General features: G+C 38.3%; 2 protein-coding genes across 6 annotated transcripts in view; one reads left to right on the top strand and one right to left on the bottom strand.

Moving 5' to 3' along the window:
• The first annotated feature begins 2,045 nt into the window (after positions 1 to 2,045).
• LOC106955830 (fatty acid desaturase 2-like) lies at positions 2,046 to 9,023 on the top strand. Of its 2 annotated transcripts, none has more exons than XM_015046254.1 (13): positions 2,046 to 2,345; positions 2,569 to 2,835; positions 4,916 to 5,026; positions 6,095 to 6,292; positions 6,375 to 6,476; positions 6,554 to 6,679; positions 6,775 to 6,835; positions 6,915 to 6,991; positions 7,081 to 7,178; positions 7,433 to 7,529; positions 7,897 to 7,976; positions 8,336 to 8,461; positions 8,781 to 9,023. In XM_015046254.1, the coding sequence occupies exons 2-13, from the start codon at positions 2,626 to 2,628 to the stop codon at positions 8,830 to 8,832; spliced, it is 1,338 nt and encodes a 445-aa protein (XP_014901740.1). In that variant the 5' UTR covers positions 2,046 to 2,345; positions 2,569 to 2,625; the 3' UTR covers positions 8,833 to 9,023. The 2 variants fall into 2 exon arrangements, with proteins under 2 accessions (XP_014901740.1, XP_014901741.1); XM_015046255.1 differs by having other exon boundaries at positions 2,564 to 2,835.
• Positions 9,024 to 9,618: 595 nt separating this feature from the next.
• The window catches only part of eps8l2 (EPS8 signaling adaptor L2), a 29,919-nt gene continuing 16,425 nt past the window's right edge, over positions 9,619 to 23,112 (bottom strand). For all 4 annotated transcript variants that reach the window (XM_015046250.1, XM_015046249.1, XM_015046252.1 and 1 more), the window contains 16 exons: positions 22,556 to 22,717; positions 22,052 to 22,201; positions 20,448 to 20,527; positions 20,221 to 20,333; positions 20,045 to 20,100; positions 19,803 to 19,929; positions 18,180 to 18,268; positions 18,026 to 18,100; positions 16,369 to 16,517; positions 16,094 to 16,262; positions 15,870 to 15,992; positions 15,594 to 15,710; positions 14,521 to 14,596; positions 14,258 to 14,426; positions 12,289 to 12,421; positions 9,619 to 11,090 (listed from right to left, as the gene is read on the bottom strand). In XM_015046250.1, coding sequence (XP_014901736.1) covers positions 11,013 to 11,090; positions 12,289 to 12,421; positions 14,258 to 14,426; positions 14,521 to 14,596; positions 15,594 to 15,710; positions 15,870 to 15,992; positions 16,094 to 16,262; positions 16,369 to 16,517; positions 18,026 to 18,100; positions 18,180 to 18,268; positions 19,803 to 19,929; positions 20,045 to 20,100; positions 20,221 to 20,333; positions 20,448 to 20,527; positions 22,052 to 22,201; positions 22,556 to 22,717 — 1,866 coding nt within the window. In that variant the 3' untranslated portion in view covers positions 9,619 to 11,012. The remainder of the gene's footprint in view (positions 11,091 to 12,288; positions 12,422 to 14,257; positions 14,427 to 14,520; positions 14,597 to 15,593; positions 15,711 to 15,869; positions 15,993 to 16,093; positions 16,263 to 16,368; positions 16,518 to 18,025; positions 18,101 to 18,179; positions 18,269 to 19,802; positions 19,930 to 20,044; positions 20,101 to 20,220; positions 20,334 to 20,447; positions 20,528 to 22,051; positions 22,202 to 22,555; positions 22,718 to 23,112) is intronic.

Genomic DNA, 23,112 nt, shown 5'->3' with positions numbered 1-23,112 from the left:
TCTGCAGAGATCTGAAAATGGCTGCACAGGCGTCTCCCATCCAACCTGACGGAGTTTGTCAGAATGTACAAAAAGTGAAGAGCTGTGAATACTTTCCAGATGCACTGTGTTGTGAGTTGAAAGGAAAAAAAAAAAAAAAAAAAACGTCACTGCTCTTAAATATCATTAGCCAGATAATCAGTAAGTTAACCAAATTAAAGCACGAGTAAGGGTTACACTAAAATGATAGAATTAGGTTTCTGTCCTTATTTTTATAACAGCTAAGTTCAGCATTCATAAATATATTAATAGGTTATAAAGTGACAGACTGGACTTTATGCAGCAAACCATCAAACAGAGAGAGACCAGTTGGTGAAAGGATCAAGTTCAAGTTTTGATAAATAAAACAGTGATTAACTGAAAGTTTGTGTTGAATTCTGGCAGATCCTATCAGATTTTAATTACTAAGACATCTAATTACATTTTACCAGATAAAAAAATAAAGTGAAAAATGATGGACACACTTCCACACTGTAATTACAGATCTATCTGCGGTGCATAAATTAAGTTAACAGATTAAAGTAATTATTTCACATGATCCGCTTTTAGAACTGCAGAGAGAACGTGTCAAATAAAATTAAACACTTTTAAACATGGAACAAATGCCGAATGACACCTAGGAGACAAAATGAACTTACAGGAGAAACAGTTCATTAACACATAAAAGGACATCAAAAAGAATAAGCATTAATAGACATTAAAAATGTCCAGAAAGAAATGTTTCCACAACTGGACACAAAACTGAAAAAAACTGAAAAATGAAACCAAAACTCATGCTGTGCATATTATTAGAAAAAGGTAATTTACTGAATATTCAGTTGATCTCAAATGGCACAGCAGATAGAAAACTAGAATATTAATTAGCTTGTGTACAAACCAGAAGTCTCACTTTACCAAATTGTGTGTGTGTGTGTGTTTGGTGAATTTTTATTTAAAGCAAGGTTCTTCTTCATTCATAAAAGTTATTCGCTGTGGATAGAGTAGTCGGAGTAAGAATGTTTTTGTGTTGCTGGAAAAATAACACTGGATATCACTCTAAATCTGTCTTTCCCACTGGAAAACATGGGAGTGTGAGCATCATGATGTGGGAACGCTTTAATTCAGCAGGGATAGGAAAGCTAGCGAGCGATGTTGGACATTCACTGCAAAAGTAGAGCAATTTTCAGTTTCCAGATCGCCAATGAATTAACTCATGCCAACAATAATGAACACAGAAATTAACTGAATATGGCCAGACCAACTGAATATAAAAAATAAGAAAATAATCAAAACCCAAACACCTAAATGCTGGTAGAGACATACCTCATCAAAACGTTGTAGCTCGCTGTAAGTACTGAGTCAATACTGTAAACATGAATGTATGAAATATTTAAAAAAAAATTAACCATTTGACTTCATAAATAAAAGTTGCTTTTTATTGTTCTACCACATATAAAAGTAATAAATTACATTGAAGTTCAACCAAATGAGAAAAAGTCCAAAGGCCATGTATCATAAGGGAACATTTTATATTCACCATCTGCTGCACAAAGGCTAATAGAAAGACATAAAATGGCCACACAGAGAAAACCTAGCTAGGATTATTGTATTTGTTTAGCAGCCAGGGGGCCTCTGGTGCTAAGAAACGAGAGGACTTGTAATCTGCACATTGTGCAACCTGTTTTCTAAGAAATATGTGCAAGCAGTCTGTGGGAAGCTGCCTACTCCTTGTCCATTCTAATCAGAAGAAGTAAAACATTTGCATTTATTGAAAAAATTATAAATCAATACATTATTCTAATAGTTACTACTTCAGATAATCCCCAACCCATTTTTGCGCCGTCTGCATAATCTTTGTGAACCACAATGGGTCGCAGGAGCAGCTGGAGCTGCAGCAACACTGACTGGATGGACCGTTATGACCTCTGGCCTATTTAATTCACCCCGGTGTTAAGCAAGCAGCACTTCCAGGGTTCGGCCTCTAGGGGGTCTCTGCAGCTGACTGTCTCCGGTCCGACCCGAACCCGCTCCTTAACGTTGGCGCAGCCTCAGCAGCATCTCGTCCCATGGTGCACAGGCAGCGCTCCAACAAGCCAGAGCTGCTCTTCTCCGATTGGTCAGAAAGCCTCGAAAGATCCGCTCGAAGTTCGCAAGGGACGAAGAGACGTGTTGGGAGGGGGGAGTGAGAGAGAGAACAGGGCCTATCAGGGAGGACTGCCAACTTGGTCGGCTTTTATGATCGCCTTCCTGCTTTTATAAAGCAGCTGGACGGCGCTGAAGGTGAAGGGCTCTGTGGGTGTGAGGAGAGCACTCCGGATCTGGATGCTGTAAGTTACAAATATTTGTTGTAATACACCTGACCGCCGCCATATTTGTCAAACAAAAGTGAAAGCATCATCTGAGAGGGTTTATGTTTAGCTCAGCAGAACAATGCATGCGTCATCATCACTGCTAGCGGGATCTATTGTGGAAATTTTTTACACCTGATTAGATTTGTGGTTGTATGTTTTTTTGTTTTGTTTCCCCCCCCCCATCGGTCTGTGAGGGCAGACTGGTCCTCTTGTGAGCAGGTGAATCCAGGAAGGGACAGCAGCAGCAGAGAGGAGGATGGGAGGTGGAGGTCAGCAGACGGAGCCTGCAGAGCCAGGCAGCGGGAAGACTGCAGGTGTTTACACCTGGGAGGAGGTGCAGAAGCACCGCAGCCGAAACGACCAGTGGCTGGTGGTCAACCGAAAGGTTTATAACATCAGCCAGTGGGTCAAAAGGCATCCAGGAGGGTCCCGAGTAATCGGACATTACGCCGGAGAGGATGCGACGGTAAAATACGCTTTCTTCATGCAGGGAAATATCAGCGTTTTCCATTTATGATGTTGATAAATTGCTAAAATACAAATGACAGGATGTCAGTTGCTGATGCTTTGCTATTAGGAAGTTATCTTAGTCTGTCTACATTCTACTTCATTATGAAAGTATGATGATTCCTTTTTTTGTACCTCCATAAATGATAAAAAAAAATCCACACTTTATTGATTTAAAAGTCATTACTTCAAAATTATGGGAAGTTTCAGTTTTCATGCATTTCAGCCCATCATTTGGTGCAACTGAAAACACAAATCAGTCTTTAAGGTTCAGTTTGTAACTGCTGTGTGGTTTGCACACTTTGTTTATGTTGGAGGTATGCATAACCTATAAGTGCAAAGTTGCTCAGGGTAAATGTTGCCTAAATATGGATGTAAAAGTCAATATCAGAGAATATATTCTTACATGGACTTGAATATAAGTGAGGTTTAACTGAGAGCTTTCCTTCTAACTGTATGTCAAACTAATTCTTATCTTATCTACATATTATCATCATTTCAGGCTTCCTCACTGATTTTCATCTACTTAATATGAATCACTTTTAAAAACTAAAGAGTTCAAAGTTTTGTCTGATTTTTCTAACCTTTTACCCATACTGCACGTTGACCGTTTACCTTTCTGCACTATAAATAGCATTTTTGGTATTTCATGTAGTGGATATTGCAAAATAAAATAACATAAAAAAAATAAAATAAAAAAAACTGCTTTATTAAAACTTAAAATTTAATTTAACCGAGCTATAAAGAATACATTGGATATCTTTATAAGACTGTGCAGTTGAATTTTTCTTTTATATTTCATTAAGAAGCAGGTTGTTAATATTTGAAATTGCAGAATGAACTTCGCTGTGACCTTTGAACGGAGTCACTACGTGTAACTGGACATGATCTGTGATAAACACATTACTTCACGCTTCTAAATGCACGTCTCTGTGCCTCCAGATGTCAGTTTGACATGTCTAAATGTAACGTTCTAATCTGTTATCACAAATACTATAATAAATTAAAAATATATGAACAGAATTAACATTTGATTCCGAAAAGATTCAAATTTGACATTGGAAATACTGGATTTGGGAGCAGCTGGAGCTAGCTGGATTACCAATGACCTCGTTTTTGTTGGGTTAATACCGGATGCCTCTGGGAAAAGGATATTCACATATATTCATTAATTAACTTTTTCTGAATTGATTTTATGTTCTCTTGTTGTTGGCTTCATTACTAACCAACCTTGAACTTAAAAAATATTTTCTTATCATGGAAACCTGTAAGATTACAACTTAGAAGTTTTTATTTGGGATCTTTTGATGCAATTTTTTTTCTTTAACTTTACTATAATGCAAATTTCTCTACAAAAATAGAAATGAAAAAGATTACACCAGTTGGTTCACACATTTGCACATGGTACATAACCTATGGTTGTAAATGAAGAATGAAGTTGACTTTTTTTGCGCAGCTCTCTGCACATTACTGCAACTGATAAAAATAAAACACAAAAAAAATGGACAGGATTAATGTATAAATCATTGAAAACTATCAGTCTAATACAAAAAAAATTAGGCTATCTTTAAAACCTTAAAAAAAATCTCCAAATCCCATATTTTGGGAACTGCAGCAATAGGATTAGCCTGTCGCCATGACAGTCTGTCTGATATGGTGGAGGACCAGTTATGCTTTGGTTCTGATTATCTTCCACAGTAACCGTTGTAGAGTGCCTGTTAAAGGTCATTCAGTACCTGAAAATTAAGTGAAACAAAAGCCAATAAATTTGGTACTGGGATTTTCCACATTTTTACCAGAGATGACAACAGTTCTGCAGAAAGTGACTTTTTTTTCTGCGTGTTATGGTCAGCACATTGCTCCTAGACCGCAACATTACAACTAGACATTGTTAGTTGTGAAGTTGCCCTCTGTTGGATTCGGCTCAGCTGTGCTGCTCCAACATATATGTGATTTTATTTTATTTTTTTAACAGCTCTCAGCTTTTCTCAGTTTTTACTTTGGTTTATGCCTAAAGCGTCAAATGTTTCTCTTCACAGGAAGTTTTTGCTGCTTTTCATCCTGATCAAAAGTTTGTGCAGAAGTTCCTGAAGCCTCTGCTGATTGGAGAGCTGGTGGCGACAGAGCCAAACCAGGATGGAAACAAAAGTGTAAGATTTTACATTTAAAGGTGGCAGGGGGCCAGTGTGGCCTACACAGGCCACACTGCTGCCTGTGCAGTGTTTTCTATAACTAATTTTAATATCCTTGCATGCAGCACTCCATGAACAGCCAACTTCTGTGGCAAATCCATTTTGTAACACGCCCTCCTTGGGGAGGTTGTTAACAACAATCCACTTGTGTGTAATGGATCATTACAGTTTCCCTTTTGGAATTGAATTTTTTTGGAATTAATTCACATTTCAATGATATTTTATATGGTAACACTTTATTTGAAGGGGGCTGAATAAGACTGTCATGACACTTTCATAAACATGACATGACACCTGTCATAAACATCAATAAGCCTTCATGAATATTTATGACTGTTGTCATAAAGCGTCATTCGGTAAATTATGACGCTTTTAATACAAAGTTGACATTATTCAAAATGTCTTTGTTATGACAACTTGACATTAACCAGGAAATCATTACTGTTTAAACTTTACCTTTAATAACATGAAGTTACCTAATTTTAAAGTGCAATCAGTAATACTTTTATAACAAATTTATATCAGTAATGATTTCCTGGTTAATGTCAAGTTGTCATAACAAAGACATTTTGAATAATGTCAACTTTGTATTAAAAGTGTCATAATTTACCGAATGACACTTTATGACAACAGTCATAAATATTCATGAAGGCTTATTCATGTTCATGACAGGTGTTATGTCTGTCTTATTCACCCCCCTTCAAATAAAGTGTTACCTTTTAAACTACTGTGATGCTCAACTCCTGTTCTAAAGAATGCATGCATATTTTAAGTGTTTCCTGGGTCAATCTAACTGATTCACATAAATGGCCCATTAAGGGGCCTCTGACATACTAAGGAAGTAATTAAGCCCTTAATTCTGGCAAATCTAAAACATGTAGAGCAACAGCTCTTGAGGGCAGCATTTGATCTTTATACCTCCATTCAAGTTTCACTGAGATTTATAATATTAAAGGATTGCACACATGTCACATTAAATTTGATAATAAAAGTAACTTTAAATATGTTCTTCTTCTCTGCTTGCAGGCAGAACTCATTGAGGAGTTTGATCGTTTACGAGAGCAGGCAGAGAAAAGAGGCCTTTTTCAAGCGCGGCCTTTATTCTTCTGCCTCCATCTGTGTCACATCGTGCTGCTGGAGGCCCTGGCCTTTCTGCTGCTCTCGCACTTGGGCACGAGCTGGACGATGACGCTGCTGTGTTCAGCGCTGCTCGCAACCGCCCAAGTACTTTCAGCAGCACTAAACTGTCCTTGTTGTCGTCGAGTAACTTCAGATGGATGAAATAACTACTTATCCTTTCCAATAGTCGCAGGCCGGATGGCTGCAGCACGACTTTGGTCACCTCTCTGTCTTCAAGAAATCCAAGTGGAATCACCTGGTCCACAAGTTTGTAATTGGACACTTGAAGGTAACTCATGATTTATTCTGTTTACCGTCTGGAGTTCTCTAATAGTTGACTGTTTTTGTTGTTGTTGTTTTTTTTAGGGAGCTTCAGCCAACTGGTGGAACCACCGACATTTCCAGCACCACGCCAAACCGAACGTTTTCAAGAAGGATCCCGACATCAACATGATGGATATCTTTGTGCTTGGGAACACGCAGCCAGTGGAGGCAAGTAGCTCAATAAAAGGAATGCATTTCTAATTCGTCCTGAGCTCTAATGCAGCTTAATAGCTCACTGAACTCCGTGCCTCGCTCTGTTGCAGTACGGCATTAAAAAGATCAAACACTACCCCTATAACTACCAACACCAGTACTTCTTTCTCGGTATGCTTGCTTCAAGACGTTTGGAAAGAGCTGAGCAAGTCTAAAATCGTTCCAGAACTAACTCGTTCATCTCTTTCAGTGGCGCCACCGCTGCTTATTCCAGTTTTCTACAACTACAACATAATGAAGACCATGTTTACTCGACGTGACTGGGTGGTAAGATGCCCATAAAAGGAAGTTGTGACTCATTTTCTTTGTAAAGAAACATATAAATAACATGATTTTCTTTTTCTGTTTGTTTGAAGGATCTGGCCTGGGCTTCCACATACTACATTCGTTACTTCTACTGTTTTGTTCCGCTGTATGGTGTGTTTGGCTCCCTGGCGCTCATGATGTTCGTCAGGTGAGAAGGATTTAAAATGTTGCACACTCCGATAGCTTCTTTTAAAAAATGTATGTGTCTAATTAAGGGTGCAAACATGTTTGGGTTTGTTTTAGAGACAGACAAAGTGGACAAAAGAAAAGTCATGATTCGATTATGCATATGCATTAAGGTTTTGTTAATAAATCCGCCTGCATTCTTTGCCACATGCTTTTTTTACTCTGCTCTCAAGCAGAACACAATGAATCGAAATGTGTTGATGTTCAAACCTGCAGGTTTTTAGAAAGCCATTGGTTTGTGTGGGTGACTCAGATGAGCCACTTGCCAAAGGAGATCGATCACGAGAGGCGCCAAGACTGGCTGACCATGCAGGTACCTGCTTTACCATCAACTAATATTAGAGTCTCTTTGTGTGCACTGCTTATCATAGGAGGAAATTACAGCCAACAGCTTATCTTAATTGAAAATAAGAAATATTTTATCATACATTTTCTGACATCTTATTCCTGCAAGGTCACACACATTTGCTACAGATTTTTTTTTATTTTTTATTTACTGTATTTTGTTTGATAAATACTTTACAGCACAGTATTCAGTGTGTGATAGTTCCCAGCCCTGTCGTCAAAGTGAAAGATGAAAAAAATGAAGTACCTTTCAGGTGTTTTAAAGTTCACTGTATTATATTGGGACTGGCCAACAGAAAGAAGTGCATAGTTGTTCAATTTTTTCTCTGTTTCAGTTGCAAGCCACCTGTAACATTGAGCAGTCCTTCTTCAACGACTGGTTCAGCGGACACCTCAACTTTCAAATCGAGCACCAGTAAGTCAAAGGATTTAAACTTGGACTTTGACTGACTTTCTTGTACCACGTGAGCATTTTTGCAACATGCTGAAATTTGGACAAAGCCAAAGACTGATGAAGAAAAAAAAAAAGAGTCTGTAAAAAAAAAATTTACCAGTTAAAGTAACAAGTACTTGATTTACTCCTCTGGACCAGGAATGGATTTGATACTTACAAAGAGAATGTGTTGTGCTCAGAAAGGCTTGTCCTATTCAGTACTTTCTTAAAAATAAGTATTTTAAATTATATTCACTTGTTTTCTGAATGTAATATATATTTTTTTTCATTTTTAGTTTACCTCTAAAACTGAGTCCATTATCCTGCCTCTCTCTTTCAAGTCTGTTTCCCAGGATGCCGCGCCACAACTACCAGCTGGTGGCGCCGCAGGTCCGCGAGCTGTGTGAGAAACACGGGATTCCTTACGAGACGAAAACTTTGTGGCGAGGAATGGTTGACGTGGTCAGGTAATAACCTAGAGCCACTGCTAAGGATATTACAGCTATGTCTTTTGGTGTTGACATCTTTTATGGTGTATGAGATGTTCAGCGTTTTGTGATCATATTGGGCCCTACTGAAATGAATGGAACATCCCATAATTTCTGAAAAATTCTGCAGAAAACTTTGGAATCTTTCACAGCTAAATATTTACAGCAGTCACACTGCATATTCATGGAAAATGCTATTTTTTTGAGTTACTAACTACATTATTTTGAGGCCATTAGTCTTTCTTTAAGCAGTTATACAACACAGGCTCTCAACTGACGTTTTTCTGTTCTTTTTCAGGTCGCTGAAAACGTCAGGGGAACTGTGGCTTGATGCATATCTCCATAAATGATTAGCTGGCTTTTTCACGTTTGTCATATAATATGAGAATCTAATAGACGAAACTGGACTGATCTGTGTTTAATGTAAAAGACTGTTCTAATCTTTTAGTGAACGCTAGATTTTTGAGGATCAACCGTAATTCAGTGTTAAAAGGTGAAATTATAAAATGTGACAGACTCATTAAAGACTTTCAACAACAAATAGTGCATCGTTTTTTGTTACGTTAGAATAATACCCATGGTAACTTGAAACATAGGAAAATGCCCCAAAAATAATGCTGAAGACAATAAAACGTTTAACTGGAATTCATCTGGACTGGAAACAGCAAAAATAAGTTATGGAAACTGCTGCTAAAACGCTAAACATCAGTTATAGTTTACGTAAAGATGGTAACTTTTAAAACTTAGAATATACCTTGAAACTCATAACTGGGCATTGCATATGTTTTACCTTTTTCCAGCGAAGCCATTGGTTCATTGGAGTTATAAAGACAGTGTTATTAAATAAGTGGGAAAAAAAACAGTATATAAAAATCTGTTGCAAAATATTAATGGTAAATTCTTTAATTATATCATCAAAAATATTTACACCAAGAACATTTTCTGTGAATCTTCATGTCATTTTTCATACCAGAACACAAATTTAGAGTTAATTCTTCTTAACATTTTGTGCAGTTTACATCACAGACACCAGGTTACAATAGACACTAACGTACACAAATAATAAAAAGATGTGCAAAAGCCCTTAAAATTGACTAATCTATTTTTTACTGTAGCATAATTCAACACTAATTTAAAAAAAACTCATTGAGGAAAAGAAATTCCATAATAGATAGCACTTAATAGCTGTTTAAAATGTCACCTGCGTCAAATTTACAAGGCCCTAGAGGAGTAACAGAGGCTTCGTTTTCAAACTTATACCTTACTTTTTTAAGTTGTTCAGAGTGTTGAGGTTGTTGATTTTGTCATCAGTATTTTACTTAACTGGGTCACTACGATTTCACTGAGAAAACAAACAGTTTAACCGTGACAGAGAGATTGTAGAGAGAATGCTTTAGAGTTGATTATATTAATCCAATAAGAACTTAACTTCTTGTCAATAACAAATTGTACAGGGACGTTCACTACATTCTTTCACCAGTGATTTTCTCAGCATGGCTGCCTTGGCATTTCATTCTGTTCTCTATTTTTTTTTTCTTTTATGAGAAGATTCACGTTTCATTTAATAAATCACAAAACGGCCTCAAGAAAACAGCTACTTGTTCACACTATGACAGATCTGTCATAATTAACTCAGTTTCCATTGTCCACAAGTAAACCAAATAGAAACAAAACAAAAATAGAAACAAAATGAAAAGACTGGTATTATGTGTACCACATAATACCATGCACTAATGTATGACTTTGTCCATGGAATATGAGCTGCAGAAAAAGTTTCCAACGCCAAAATATGCTTCAGCGATAAAAGATTAATTCATTTTAAAGGTTTGTATCCATTTTAGGTACGCCGATAAATTTGGAGGGCGCCACATAAAAGATCCCACTATTACTGAGAAAGGCATATTGCTTTGTTAAGTTGCCAAAATGTCAAATAACATCAAGAAAACAAGAATAAGAGCATTTATTCTAATACTTGTCGCTGATTTTTGTTTACCGACCAGACACAAACGTCTGCCATACACAACAAAACGTATGCTTGCTTTATTTTTCCCGTTAGCATTAACATGAAAATAATTGGCTATGCAATAGAAAACATGTCAAACATCCTGGCACTGATTTTAAAAAGCAACTGCAAAGATTTTAGGTTTTTACAGGCAAATTCTGCAAACAGTATAAAACAGTATTATTAAGAACATACACTGACTCTGCCCTCTCATGCACGCGTATGTTGCATGCATGCCCTGCACATTCAACAAAACTGTGCACGAGTTCCTCTTCTTAGCAGGTAATTTCTTCGATAATTTTATCAATTGAGAAAAATGCAACATAATTTGAAAACACTTGAATAACAAACATCTAACATTTTACAAAATAAATATGCAATTAAAAATGAGCGTATTCAATCTGGTTTGTTTCTTTTTTTTTATCCGAGGATTACAAGAAAATGTTCGCTGATTTAGCAAGCTGCTGCCCTGGGGAAAGCTGTGAGGAGGGAAAACATCTAAAGGAGGTCGTGTGGCGCTCCACGTGTTCAGTCGGTGCTTGTGGAGTCGACCTTCTCCTTCCTTCGCGTCATGATTTCCTGCAGCTCAGAGTCTCCCTGGTACTTCTGGAGAGAAAGAACATTTGATGCTTTGTATCATTTTGTTCTCTGAGGCATTGCCAGAACAAAGCAGCTACATTAGAGAGCAAAATGCTGCAGTTTTATGAGAAAGCTCCAAAAGTTGAGCAGAGGCTTTAACTTCTTAAACAGTTCTAGATGTTTATGTTACTAAATTCTTTTTTTTAAAAAGGCCAACTTTACCAATCCAGCACTGATCTTTGCTTTGTTCAACATTTTCAAATTTGTATGTATTGTCTATCATCTTATTTACGTTACAACCGACTGTTCTGTTTGCTGAACTGTTGTTACAGTAACTCTCCTGAAGGTGGCAGCAAAGGAAAACTTTTGGGAAAAGATAACACTAAGCAACGTCAGCACAAACGATTTACCAGATTTCTGCGTCATCAAGATGTCTGCTGTTGAAGCTAACCTATTTTGAAAATTTAATTTATGTCCATAATAAAATACAAAACAATATTTTAAACCAGTTCAGAGTCCAACTTAAGAGTTGTAAAAAAAAAAGAAAAGAAAAATAAAGTAGTAAATTTGCAGATCCATCTTGAGTGAGAGTTGAGAATACAATGGCACCAGACTGGATCATGTGTTGTCAATTTCATTTTCAGTCTATTTGCAATAAAACCTGAGAGCAGCCAGGATATTCAAAAAACAGGGCATAAGTGGACCCAGCAACAACAACAACAAAAAAGAGTACGGTTGTAATTTCAAACAAAGTTATGGTTGGCTATGTGTTTTTTATTTGAAGTCAGTTTTGCACACTTTAATAAAAAATGAATTCCTATTTGTTTAGATTATTTTTCATCAAAAAATTAGTCATTTGATTTTTTTTTGACAGCAACCCTAATTTTAATTCTTGTCAAATTGTGATCTAACTTTATTAAACTTCTTGACTTTTTTCTTCTTTTCTTTTTCAGTTTGAGTGTCAATGTTGGAAACTTTGACTTTACAAGTGCTGTCAGACAGTTGATTTTAATCACCTGTCAGGAAAAAATGACATCATTTTTTCTACTAAACATGTATTAATTTAAAACTATTTCCTTCAGTTTGAAAGCTGTTGACAGCTCCTACATTTCTAAATGAACACTTTGTCCCAACTTGCCCAGGTATAGTATGAAGATTTCACACAACATCAATAAAAAGACTCCAAGAAAAAAAGGCAGGTTGCATGCAGAGGATTGTGGCCAACCTCTAACTGTCCTTTCTGCAGAGACACCTGATTGAAGACACGGCCCCCTTCGTCCCCGCACACGGCCTTCAGCTCCTCTTTGTTCAGGGAAAACAGCTGCGCTCCTGTCAGGATTCCCAAACATTCAACAGTCCTGCAGAAGGGACAGTAAGACAGTTTATTGTAGTAGCATTTGAGACACATCTGTAGCATTTCTGAGAGTGATTTTGCTCCTAACAGAGGGCGCGTCGTTGCTGGTTACACAGTGAAGAACCAGATACAGTCTTCTCTAGGCAGTGTGGCATGTTGCAGCAGGAAAAGCCTTGGTGTCAGAAGTGGCATAAGGAACATGTGGATTCCTCTGAAGTGAGTTTGTTCCAGCCCCTGGGGGGATGCCTCTAGAATATTCCCACATTTAAAAAGGAATTACACCTTCAGCTATGCCTTCCAGTGCCTGATCTGTGAGTCATCTCTTCCTAACAATATAGCCACATAAAAGCTACCTCTTCAACCGTCTCCCAATCAACGACTCTAAAAACTTGCGAAACATGACTGAAGAACAGTCACTTAATGACTCTGTAGTACCTGCATTATTACAGGTGCAGATGGTGCAGAACATGAAGGCGCTGCACAGCTCATTTCATTGCGATCTGACTTCTAAAGCGACTGTGCAGTCGTCCATACTCAAAGTAAATGATCTTTTCTGACTGCCCTCAGCATCAGAAAGATGGAGATCCTTGTCTGTCTTGAAGAGAGTCTTGAAAACAGACATGAACGCCAGTTCTTCTGACTCCTCTGACAATTCAACACGCCTCACCTAAAGTGGATGCATCTTGTTACTCACTTGTTAGCCACCTTGGATAAAGACACCTACTGAATGATTAACATTATGTAAATGTAATGCTGCTGTCATTGTTGATGTAATGTCACCTTTATGACTAATGAGAGCAGTTCAGGTCATCTGAAAAATGAATTAATCTCTCACGTTCTTGCGCATGAATATACCATATTTTTACCGTTTATTGTTGCTGAATCCTTCCATTCCCATGTACAGAGCCTAGGAAGGTATTAAGCCTTTTCATCTTTGTCCTTTATATCGCAAACTTAAAAGATTTTATCTAATCAACCAACACAAACTAGTGCAAAACTGTGAAGTGGAAGGAAAATGAGACATGGATTTAAAAATGTTTGGCAGATTCTGAAATAGATTTTGGTCTGAACTTTGACTAGGCCATTCTAACACATGAAAAAAAAACAATCTACTGTAGATCTTGTTGCATAATTGGGTTCAGTATGCTGCTGTCTGAATGAAATACCTTGTTGATGTTAGCAGTCAGAGGGGAATACAGAGACTGATTCCAGGTGATAGAAAGGTAACATTATCTCAAATAACCACTCATTACATACAAGGTATGTAGAAAGCCTTCTCAAAAAGAACATGTGAAACATTGAAACAGATGTGCAACAGCAGCAGAAGACCGACACTGGGGGCCACTGCTGACAGGTAAGAACAGAAAACTGGCATTATTATAACCTGGAATATAACAGATAAGAAAACCGACTGGTTTGCACAATCGGCCTCAGTTTCACGTGATTTACAAAACAATGTATGATATATCAGTGTTTTTCCAACTCTGGTCTTCAAGGCACACAACCCCGCATGTTTGAGGCATTTCCCAGCTTCAGCACACACTGCTTCTACTGATTGCTGATTAACAGGCGTTTGCTGAGCTGCAAGTCATCTGAATCGGGTGTGTTAAAGCAGAGAAACATCTAAAACATGCAGAGTAGTGAGCCTTGAGGGCTGGGGTTGTTATAGATTATAAACCTTGCCTCCAAATGTGCAGCAGTATTAGTCTAACATAAAAATGGTTTGGGGGGGGGGCAGGAATTTTATGACTATAAAGAGTAATCAAAAGCACTAAAAGCATCACTGCTGTTGGGCTTTTAAGTGAGCAAATAGACGACGTGTGCAACGAAGCAAACTTACTGTTTAGAGAAAGCTTTCGCATTGAGCCACCTTGTCACCTGCTCTGGAGATGACTGGGAAGTTAATGGCACCTGTGGGGCCGCCGGGCGCTCTATCCGGATCTTTCTGGGTGGCGGGTTTTTGTTTGCTGTGATTTTCATCAGTAGCTCGTTATTAACCTCGTCCATCTCTGCAGAACAGAAAGGTGATAGAAACGAAAGTAAGAGCGAGTGTTTGGTTTAAACATTCTCGGTTTGTTGTTTTTGCTGTGTGCGTTGACTCACTTTTGTCTTTCTGTATTCCCCCTTTGAAACTGTCTCTCTTGTGCAGAAGTTCAGTGGGCGAACCCCTGTAGTCGCTCTGGAATCACACAGCCACACACACACACACACGCACACACACACACACACACAGACGCAGAGAAACCACAATGTTATTACAAAAACCGGTTCAGCTTCCTACTCTTTCTCCGGCCGATTCATTTTTGAATGAAAGCCAGAAGCAAAATATGTGAATGCGTGTTTTGAACAAGGAAGAGGAGCTTCATGCACGAGCTGACGCAGGATCTTTGTTGTGCATGCCGTCTGGAGGAAGTGCAAATTGGAATGTTACGTAGGAAGTGCTGACAAAGTTGTACAGAGCAGCTTGCAGCTGATACTAAAGAATCCTCTGTCTTTCCATTCTTTTTAGGCCTATAAGAGTCTTAAATCACCATTCAGCAATATTTGCTCTACCTTACAAAAATTCTCCAAATCTATCTCCAGCCTTCATCAGGAGATTCCTACAGATTTTCTCTCAGACTTAGTTCTGAACTCCAAGCCCAGTCATCCGGAAAACTTTAATTTTGTTCCCATGAAATCATTATTTTTGTTTGTTTGGATGGAAATTTACACTTACGGTGATGCTCAGGGATGAATTTTTTTTCTAAGCAGATACTTAAGATTTTGGCGTGAGAAACTACTAACATTTAGTAAAAAATGACTCCAAACATGTCTCTGCAGAGTAAAGACACCATATTTGTTTTTTTTTGTTTGTTTTCTTCAGTTGAATCATTTGGGATAATTATGAAATTTCACATGGAGGTTATGAAATAAACCTTGTATCTTTTACTCAACAGAAATGTAATTTTCACAGAGGTATGTACACTTTCTATATATCAAAAACATTTAGTGAAAGGAGAGTGTGTTTTTCTTGCCCTGGTATAGATGTAGCAGCCTCTGCATCATCTCTCAAAGCCTGAGCCAAAGTATTTAGGAAACCACAGTGATGATATGTGTACGAGTTTGCAGTGTTTCTCAATGTGTCTTGAACAGACAGGACTGCAGTAAACGTTGTACATGCAGAGTTGGTAAGTTACCGGGTAGGGATCTTCTGGTTCTTCTAGCCGTACCACATCCAGGATGTTATATGGGACGTAGCCGGATTGGCCGCTGCGATTCCGTAGTTTCCACCACTGTTTGTTGTCTTCCAACACCTGCGAGAAAGATTCAACAGCTCACTCCACAACACAGGAAGCTGGAGTAGACGTGATGCATTATCCCACAATGCTTCATTTACAGGGCACAGTTCTGATGCAAAAATAAACATCTCGATTGAAACTGTAAAAAAAAACAGGAAAGTGTGGTGTCACAACCTCAAGGACTTCATCCTGCAGCACTGACAGCTCGTTGGGATTCCGCGCCACAAAATTGTAACGGATTTTGGCATATTTACGGTTGCTGTGCACCCCATTTGGTGGGGAAGGATTGACGTAATACTAAAAAAAAATGACAAAACAAAGAAAACAGATAGATGTTTAAAGACATAGCTATACGTTTAATAAATCTGAACTGACGTAGGGAAACAAAAGCATCTTACATCGTCAGATGAGTGTCTTCTGTAGTCAGGGCTTGTGGGAGATGGAAGTGGACTGGGTGGTCCCTCGGTTTCCCACGGAGACGTCAAGAAAAACTCTGCAGGTGGCTCCCATCCATTTCGAAACTTGGGGTAATAAGGAGGCGCGCACTGATCTCTGGGCCACTCTGCCCTGTAAGAGGAGGAATGACAGGTTGTTTAAAAGTGATCCATGTGATTCACATGATAAGCAGACAAAGCCAGCAGCAGGAGCGGCAGCACTCCACATGTAAACACACCTGGGTCTGGTCCATCCGTCACCAAGCAGCTCAAACATGTTCATCTCTTTGGGGGTGAGGTGTCCGCGCAGGAAGTCGACGGCATCCATCGAAAGATGAGGGGAGATGACGGAGCGCACCAGGTCAGGACTTCCACACGTCTGCAGGACCTGAGGACACGGTTTAAAGGTTCACAGTTGGACCTGACTGAAAGAGTAGTGCTCATTATCTCCTCTGACTACTCAGAGGAGATCATGCCAAGGTACTCTCCAGGTAAAGATGGTATAACAACCCCAAAATTGTGGAGTGCTTTGCAAAAATGTTAACGACTTTTAGACATTTGCAATACTTCGAAAATACTTTCAGTGCAATAGTGAAGTGGTAGAAAAATGACATGTTTTTTGCATTGTCTTTTACAAATGAAAGTTTGGCATGTACTTGTATTCATCATTTATTGCCCCAATACCCCCTACACTTAATACAACATCACCATTTGCCTTGCACAAATCAGAAAACAGTGTCTATTTGTGGACAACTTCAGCTCATTAAAAATACAACTATCATGTGAAGTTACAGCCGCAAACCTGCCAAGACATGTCTGTCACTCTGGAGGAGCTGCAGAGATGCACAGCTCAGGGGAGAGGACTACTACAATTAGTCGAGCATGCCACAAATCTGACCTTAATGAACATGTTAAGGAAGGTATTCTGATCAAATGATGCCAAGAGTAAAGATTCTGGTTAAAGTCCAGAAACAAATCAAAAGGAGAATCTGTTGCTAGACTTCAAATTATCTGTTTACAGATGCTCACCATACAATCTGACTGAGCTTGAGTTAGTCTAAAAAGGAAAAAAAAAAAGCTAAATTTTTAGTCTATAAGATATGTGAAGCTGGTAGAGACAATACAGCGTGAATGGCCGAAAAATAATGGTTCTAAAAAGCACTTTTCACCTTTCTTTTCTTATTTGTGTGTCCTTTAAAAACAGCTATTCTATTGTGTTAATTATCACACAAAACCCCGATAAAATACAGTTGTGTTCACATCGTATGAAAACCTTTTGTATTTCTCGAGTGGAAAAGTTAATCATATAACCTAAGCTTGTATAAAATGAAACAGCGAAAACAATAAAGCAGTTAATAAACAGCATTAAAAAAACAAGAAGCGCATAAAAAAAAAATCTGAATAAAAATCAGTTAGCTGCTGCTTTACAAATTCACACACCATCTTCTGCAGCACAGTTTCAGGAGAGAAACACCTGCTTGGGCAATGTAGAAGGCAGCTAAAATAGGTCAGCTTTCCTCAGAAACATCACAGAAATCTCAAGAGTTCACAAATCATTTTCTGTCCTGCAGTATCGAAGGAGTGGCTGAACACTCCAGCTTTGAAAGCCATGCGTGTCACTCAAGTTGGTTAAGTGTTTGAGCAGAGCACCGAGAGTGGGTGTGGTGCCAGAGTAAAAAAAAAAAAAAAGAAAAGAAAGAAAGAAGCCAAAGAAACCACAAATATCTGACGTGAAAAAAATGCAAGCGATGAACTGAATTTAAAGAGCACTCTGTCAGTGGCCTCTCAGCTCAGCCAAGTTTCATTTTAACCAAAACATGAAGGCCCCTCAGTGAGAGAAAGACGGCTTTCCTCGGCCACATTAAACTCAGACAAGTTATGGTTTTTATCTCTTACCAGCTCCAAAGGTCCAAACAGGAAATGAACCAGCTCCGGAGCACTTGGGTTCTGTAGATGTTTCTTCAGTTTGGCCTGCAGGGGGCAGAGTGGCAAACGATCACTGGAGAGTCGATGAGTTCACCGGCGGAGGTTAGAAGCTTTGATATCTCACCAAGAGGTTGAGGGCCAGCTTCAGTTTCTGCAGGCTGTCAATGAACTCTGCTTCAGAGGGGGGCCTGGCCCGCAGGGTCAGCATGCCCTCTGTAAGCAAGAACAACAACAGTGACCACACGCAGAGGCCAGGGTTACCAGCTGCTCCACACCCCTGCTGCAGACAGGACGCAGGTTTCACTTTCTTGGCAAAGCACCAAAGTCATAAATGTTCGATTTTTGTTTCTTTTTCATCTATTCCAGAACATTTTATCGCTGAAGTGATACACCGAAGGAAGGTAATAAACAGCTCACCTTGACCAGGGCAAGAAAAACTCCTATAGAGTTTCATAACCAGTGACTCAGCTGGTTGAACAAAAAGTTTATGACGCAGGAGATGTTGGATATAAAATGGGAGTTTAAGATAAATGTTGACTGCCTTCGTAAATTGGCGCTTCTCTAGTATTTTACTTTTCCGTTGCGTCATTATTTAGGGAGGAGAGGAAAAATTACAAGTTAGCCGTAATATTTTTACCAGTATGGATGTGAAGGAGGAAAGTCTCTCTTCCACTTGCTGGTTGTTGGATCTTTGTAGATTGAATTGCTTTCCATAAATTCTCAACTACAAAGAGTTTCCAAGCTGGTTGTAAATCTCAGACTCCCTTTCATGTTTAATGAACCACTTCCCATCTGTTTGCTAGAGTCAAAATTTCAGCCATCTGAATGCTTTTTCACAGCACAACCTTGCATGATGCTGATGAGCTGCATGGCCAAGCTTTTTTGTACCAACAGACCAAGATGTTCATGTCTCGTTACCAGTCACACATCATTTCTTTTCGTTGTTTACATTGAAGATACAGAAACTTCGAAAAGATACTCTGGAATAAAACAGCACATATTTAGTCTATTAAAGAATCAATAAACAAGAATAAATTCGAAAATCTGGTTAAATGCAGCTGTTCTGCACTGTTAGTACTGTTTGAACATGCTTTTGGAGAGTTTTAGCTATTTATTATACTGATTTCAATATCATTTCATGTTTGTTTGTTTTTTTTTTGATTAAATGACAACGGAGGAATCTGAAGCTGCAAAGCAGATACTAACTTCAGCCTCTCTAACCAGTCACAGTATTCCAGCAGCGCTTCCACGCTGATCCTGCAAGCTGTCACCGTTTCTTTTTTTAACCATGCAACAAAAATGTCTCCATACAGACATTTTAAAAGTAGTGAGAGCTTTTCAATGCCTACTTCACTGAGTGCTGTCAGCCAGTCTGATCAGCAGTTTTAGTCATAATAACACCCGTTGAACTAAATACCTCACACACTAACAACAGCTGAGTAGAGCTTCCCAGACAGACAGTTTGATGAGAAGTATTGTTATATTTTAATACTGCAAGATCTTGTCATACTTGATCAAACAAATCTTTGATTCATCGAGAAAAGTTTCTACCTTTCAAAATTAAAAAAAAAAAAAAAAACACCACCCCATAAAACATGGAAGCAGGTAAAGTGTTGACAAAACATGCATAAATATGATAAAATGATGAGCACACAGGACACAAAGAGAACCACACATCGCAACGTGAGCAATATGTTCATATTGTCACGCTGATTGAGCCACTGCAAAAGAAGAAAGGTTGACAGACCTGCTGGTCCTTTCTTCTTGTTCTTCTTACTCTTGTTGCGTTGATTGAGCTGATAAAAAGCCTCGGCTGCCTTCTGCAGCCGCGCCACAAAGATCTCGATGTCGTCCAGGGCACAGTTGAGGATTTGCTGAATAATAATAATAATAATAATAATAATTTTAAAAAAACATGTACGCTGTAGTCGTTATGAGCTCATGAGAAGGACGATGATGACCATCACAGTGGATATCAAAGAAGCTCACCACATCCTTCTCAATGCGCTGGGCCAGCTTTTCATGCGACTCTGCATCGTGCAGACCTGCAAGTGGAGAAACTATCATTAATCGCAATAAATACTAAAACCACAGCTGGTAAAATTATGTTCTGCTACTGAAATGTGCGAGTTTGCGTGACTGCATAAGTCTGCGTGCGTTCTCACTGTGAGTGTGTGCAGCGGCTGCCGCTCGTCTGTTTGCAACAGGTGGCGGGCCCCTGGGGGCCGAGGGAGGGAGGATGGTTTCTCTTTGACGCTTCATTTTTTCCTGGTTCACTCTGAACAGGGAGAATGGTGCAAAATGCGTCACTGCAGTCATTACTGCCACAAAAGTAGAGGTAACCAGTAAAATAAATACATATGTATGTGTTTGTGTACAACATTGTTCTCACTTGAGGGTTTCCAGCCTCATTTTTCTCCCATGTTTGTTGTCGCCAAGAGCACTGTCTATGTCTGCGTGAACCATCTCAGCCTGGATGAGGAGACAGAGGGAAGAAAAGAAATGTTTTTAAAAATCACAGTTCTAGATGAGTAGTTTTAAAATTACATCTAAACTTCTTTTCTTTTTTTTTAACAGTGACTTTGAATGGATTTGCAGAAGCTCTTTCACACAAACGGTATGTAGCAATAATCTGTGACTTGAAATAGTATTTACTGTAAATAAAAACAAACTGATGAATATATCTAGAAACACATCAGTCAGCCTGATCTTTGATGTATTTTTGTTTTGATGCATCAATAATGATAATAAGTGAATTTGTTTCTTACCAGTGTGATTTTAATTTACTACTTCTATCATGGAAGCTGGAGGTTTTTTTATGGGCCAAATGTGAGGTAACACTTTATTTGAAGGGGGTGAATAAGACTGACATGACACTGTCATAAACATGACATAACACCTGTCATAAACATGAATAAGTCTTCATGAATATTTATGACTGTTGTCATAAAGCGTCATTCGGTAAATTATGACACTTTTAATACAAAGTTGACATTATTCAAAATGTCTTTGTTACAACAACTTGACATTAACTAAGAAATCATTACTGTTTAAACTTTACCTTTAATAACATAAAGTTACCTAAGTAATTCTTTTATAACAAATTTATATCAGTAATGATTTCTTGGTTAATGTCAAGTTGTCATAACAAAGACATTTTGAATAATGTCAACTTCGTATTAAAAGTGTTATAATTTACCGAATGACGCTTTATGACAACAGTCATAAATATTCATGAAGGCTCATTCATGTTCATATCAGGTGTTATGTCATGTTAATGACAGTGTCATGTCAGTCTTATTCAACCCCCTTCAAATAAAGTGTTACCAAATGTGATCAAAAAATATTTATATTTATATAATCTTGAAGTAAAACAGAGTTTGTATTCTTGAATATAAAATCAGAATCAGTTTAAACACAAGGAAAGAAGAATCTCTTTCCTTTTCTTGGCCAGAAGGAAAGAGACTGTAATAATATATTTTCCATTAATTTATTGGGATTGGAGCTGTCTTAAGATGGTAGAAATGTGCTTTTATTTTTACCCTGCTCTAATTTACAATATCACCAGGCCTGCTAAAGATCTGATATCTAGTCTCCATAACAACCATTTGTTTTACCGCTGCTGATGCAGGCCGTATTGTTCCAGTATTTAAACAAAACAAAGAAACTAAACGCTGCGGATATGTTGCTTCGGGTCCAAAAGCTCCATTCAAATTTCTAAAGCATCACTTTAACTGGACTTTAACATTTAATTGTAATTTAAATGTGTTTAAAATTACAGTTAATTACTTTGTCTGTTAAAATGTGATTATTTGTCTACAATAAGTTAAAAACATAAATGCATTAATTGCTTATACATGTAAGTCAAATCTGACCAAAACAACCAATAAAAATAGCTGAATATATTTTTAAACAAAGGCATTCTAGGGCACCTGGACAGGTAACTAACAACACACTTCAAGCCTTGGAAGAAAAAACACACTCCGACACACACACCTCCACTTGGTCACAATGGAAGAAATGGATGTCGGGTTTGTGTTGGTCCCTGTCTTGACACATGAGCAGCAACACAGACGGGTAGCGTGTCTGATTCAGCACCGTCTGGCAGAGGTGGACTGTGGTGAGGGGGAAGTTCTCCAGTTCTTCCTGCACAGCAACCAGAATGCCATTATTATTATGGTAAAAAAAAAGTTAAGGAAAAATAAAATAACATCTCAAGAAGATAATTATTATTGTAGATTCATATGGTGTGCTTTACACTTTTCTGAGGTATTTCTAGAAATCTTTCCTACCAGATGAGAATCATCAACTCAAACAAACACTTTAAACAACATGTAATTTCTAGAAAGTTCCAGAAGTGTATAAATAACTTTACATTTAAATAGTAGCTTAAGGAGTGATGCAGAACATCTACATCTGTTTAAATCTGACCTCCTTATGGGAGCATACCTAAGAGACACAGAGACATATGCAGAGCATAATGTGTGAATATGAACAAACCTGAGTGTCACAATCAAGAAGTCTGACCGCCTTGTCTGTGACCTGCAGCAGCATCTCCTGTGTCCAGATTTTATCCCTCGAGTCCAGAAGAATCAGTTTCTTGATAGCATCGTCTACAGTGACAATAGATTCTGTCTTGTCCATTACAAACGTCGACAGATGCTGAAGAAGAACGAAAGCTGTTAGCGATTAAAATCCGGAGTTGGGCCAAAGAAAATGGACAAGAAGCACACACAAAAAATGAAAACGATTCAAATTGGTTCATTTTCTCCTTTGTCAAGGAACTTCTTCTATTTTTTCTGTGACCTCTGCAAAGTTCTTGGCAAACTGCAAATGAGACTGTAAACAACTGTCTTTGACAATGTGGCATACACAACTATCAGTCGTCTAGTCCAGTCCTTAGAGTGTCCAACGTGAGCCTTTACAGCACCTGCAGGGCTACTGCTAGCCTCTTTGCTGCTTTTCTAACTTATACTCTACTTGCCCAATCTGATGCAATCGCGTTTTGGTGTCTTTGCAGTTGTATTATTATGCTGAAATTTTCAGACTATGGACTG

This window comes from Poecilia latipinna, unplaced genomic scaffold (genome assembly GCF_001443285.1).
Source record: "Poecilia latipinna isolate Pla-1442-1.1 unplaced genomic scaffold, P_latipinna-1.0 Scaffold770, whole genome shotgun sequence".
Lineage (NCBI taxonomy): Eukaryota > Metazoa > Chordata > Actinopteri > Cyprinodontiformes > Poeciliidae > Poecilia > Poecilia latipinna.
Note: the sequence above shows the minus strand (reverse complement) of the source record. Positions and strands in the feature narration are given on the sequence as shown.

Coding starts and splice junctions, on each gene's coding strand:
- LOC106955830 (XM_015046254.1), top strand. CDS start 2,626: ATGGGAGGTGGAGGTCAGCAGACGGAGCCTGCAGAGCCAGGCAGCGGG. Junction 6,477..6,553: donor TTGTAATTGGACACTTGAAG/GTAACTCATGAT, acceptor TGTTTTTTTTAG/GGAGCTTCAGCCAACTGGTG. Junction 6,680..6,774: donor GGAACACGCAGCCAGTGGAG/GCAAGTAGCTCA, acceptor GCTCTGTTGCAG/TACGGCATTAAAAAGATCAA.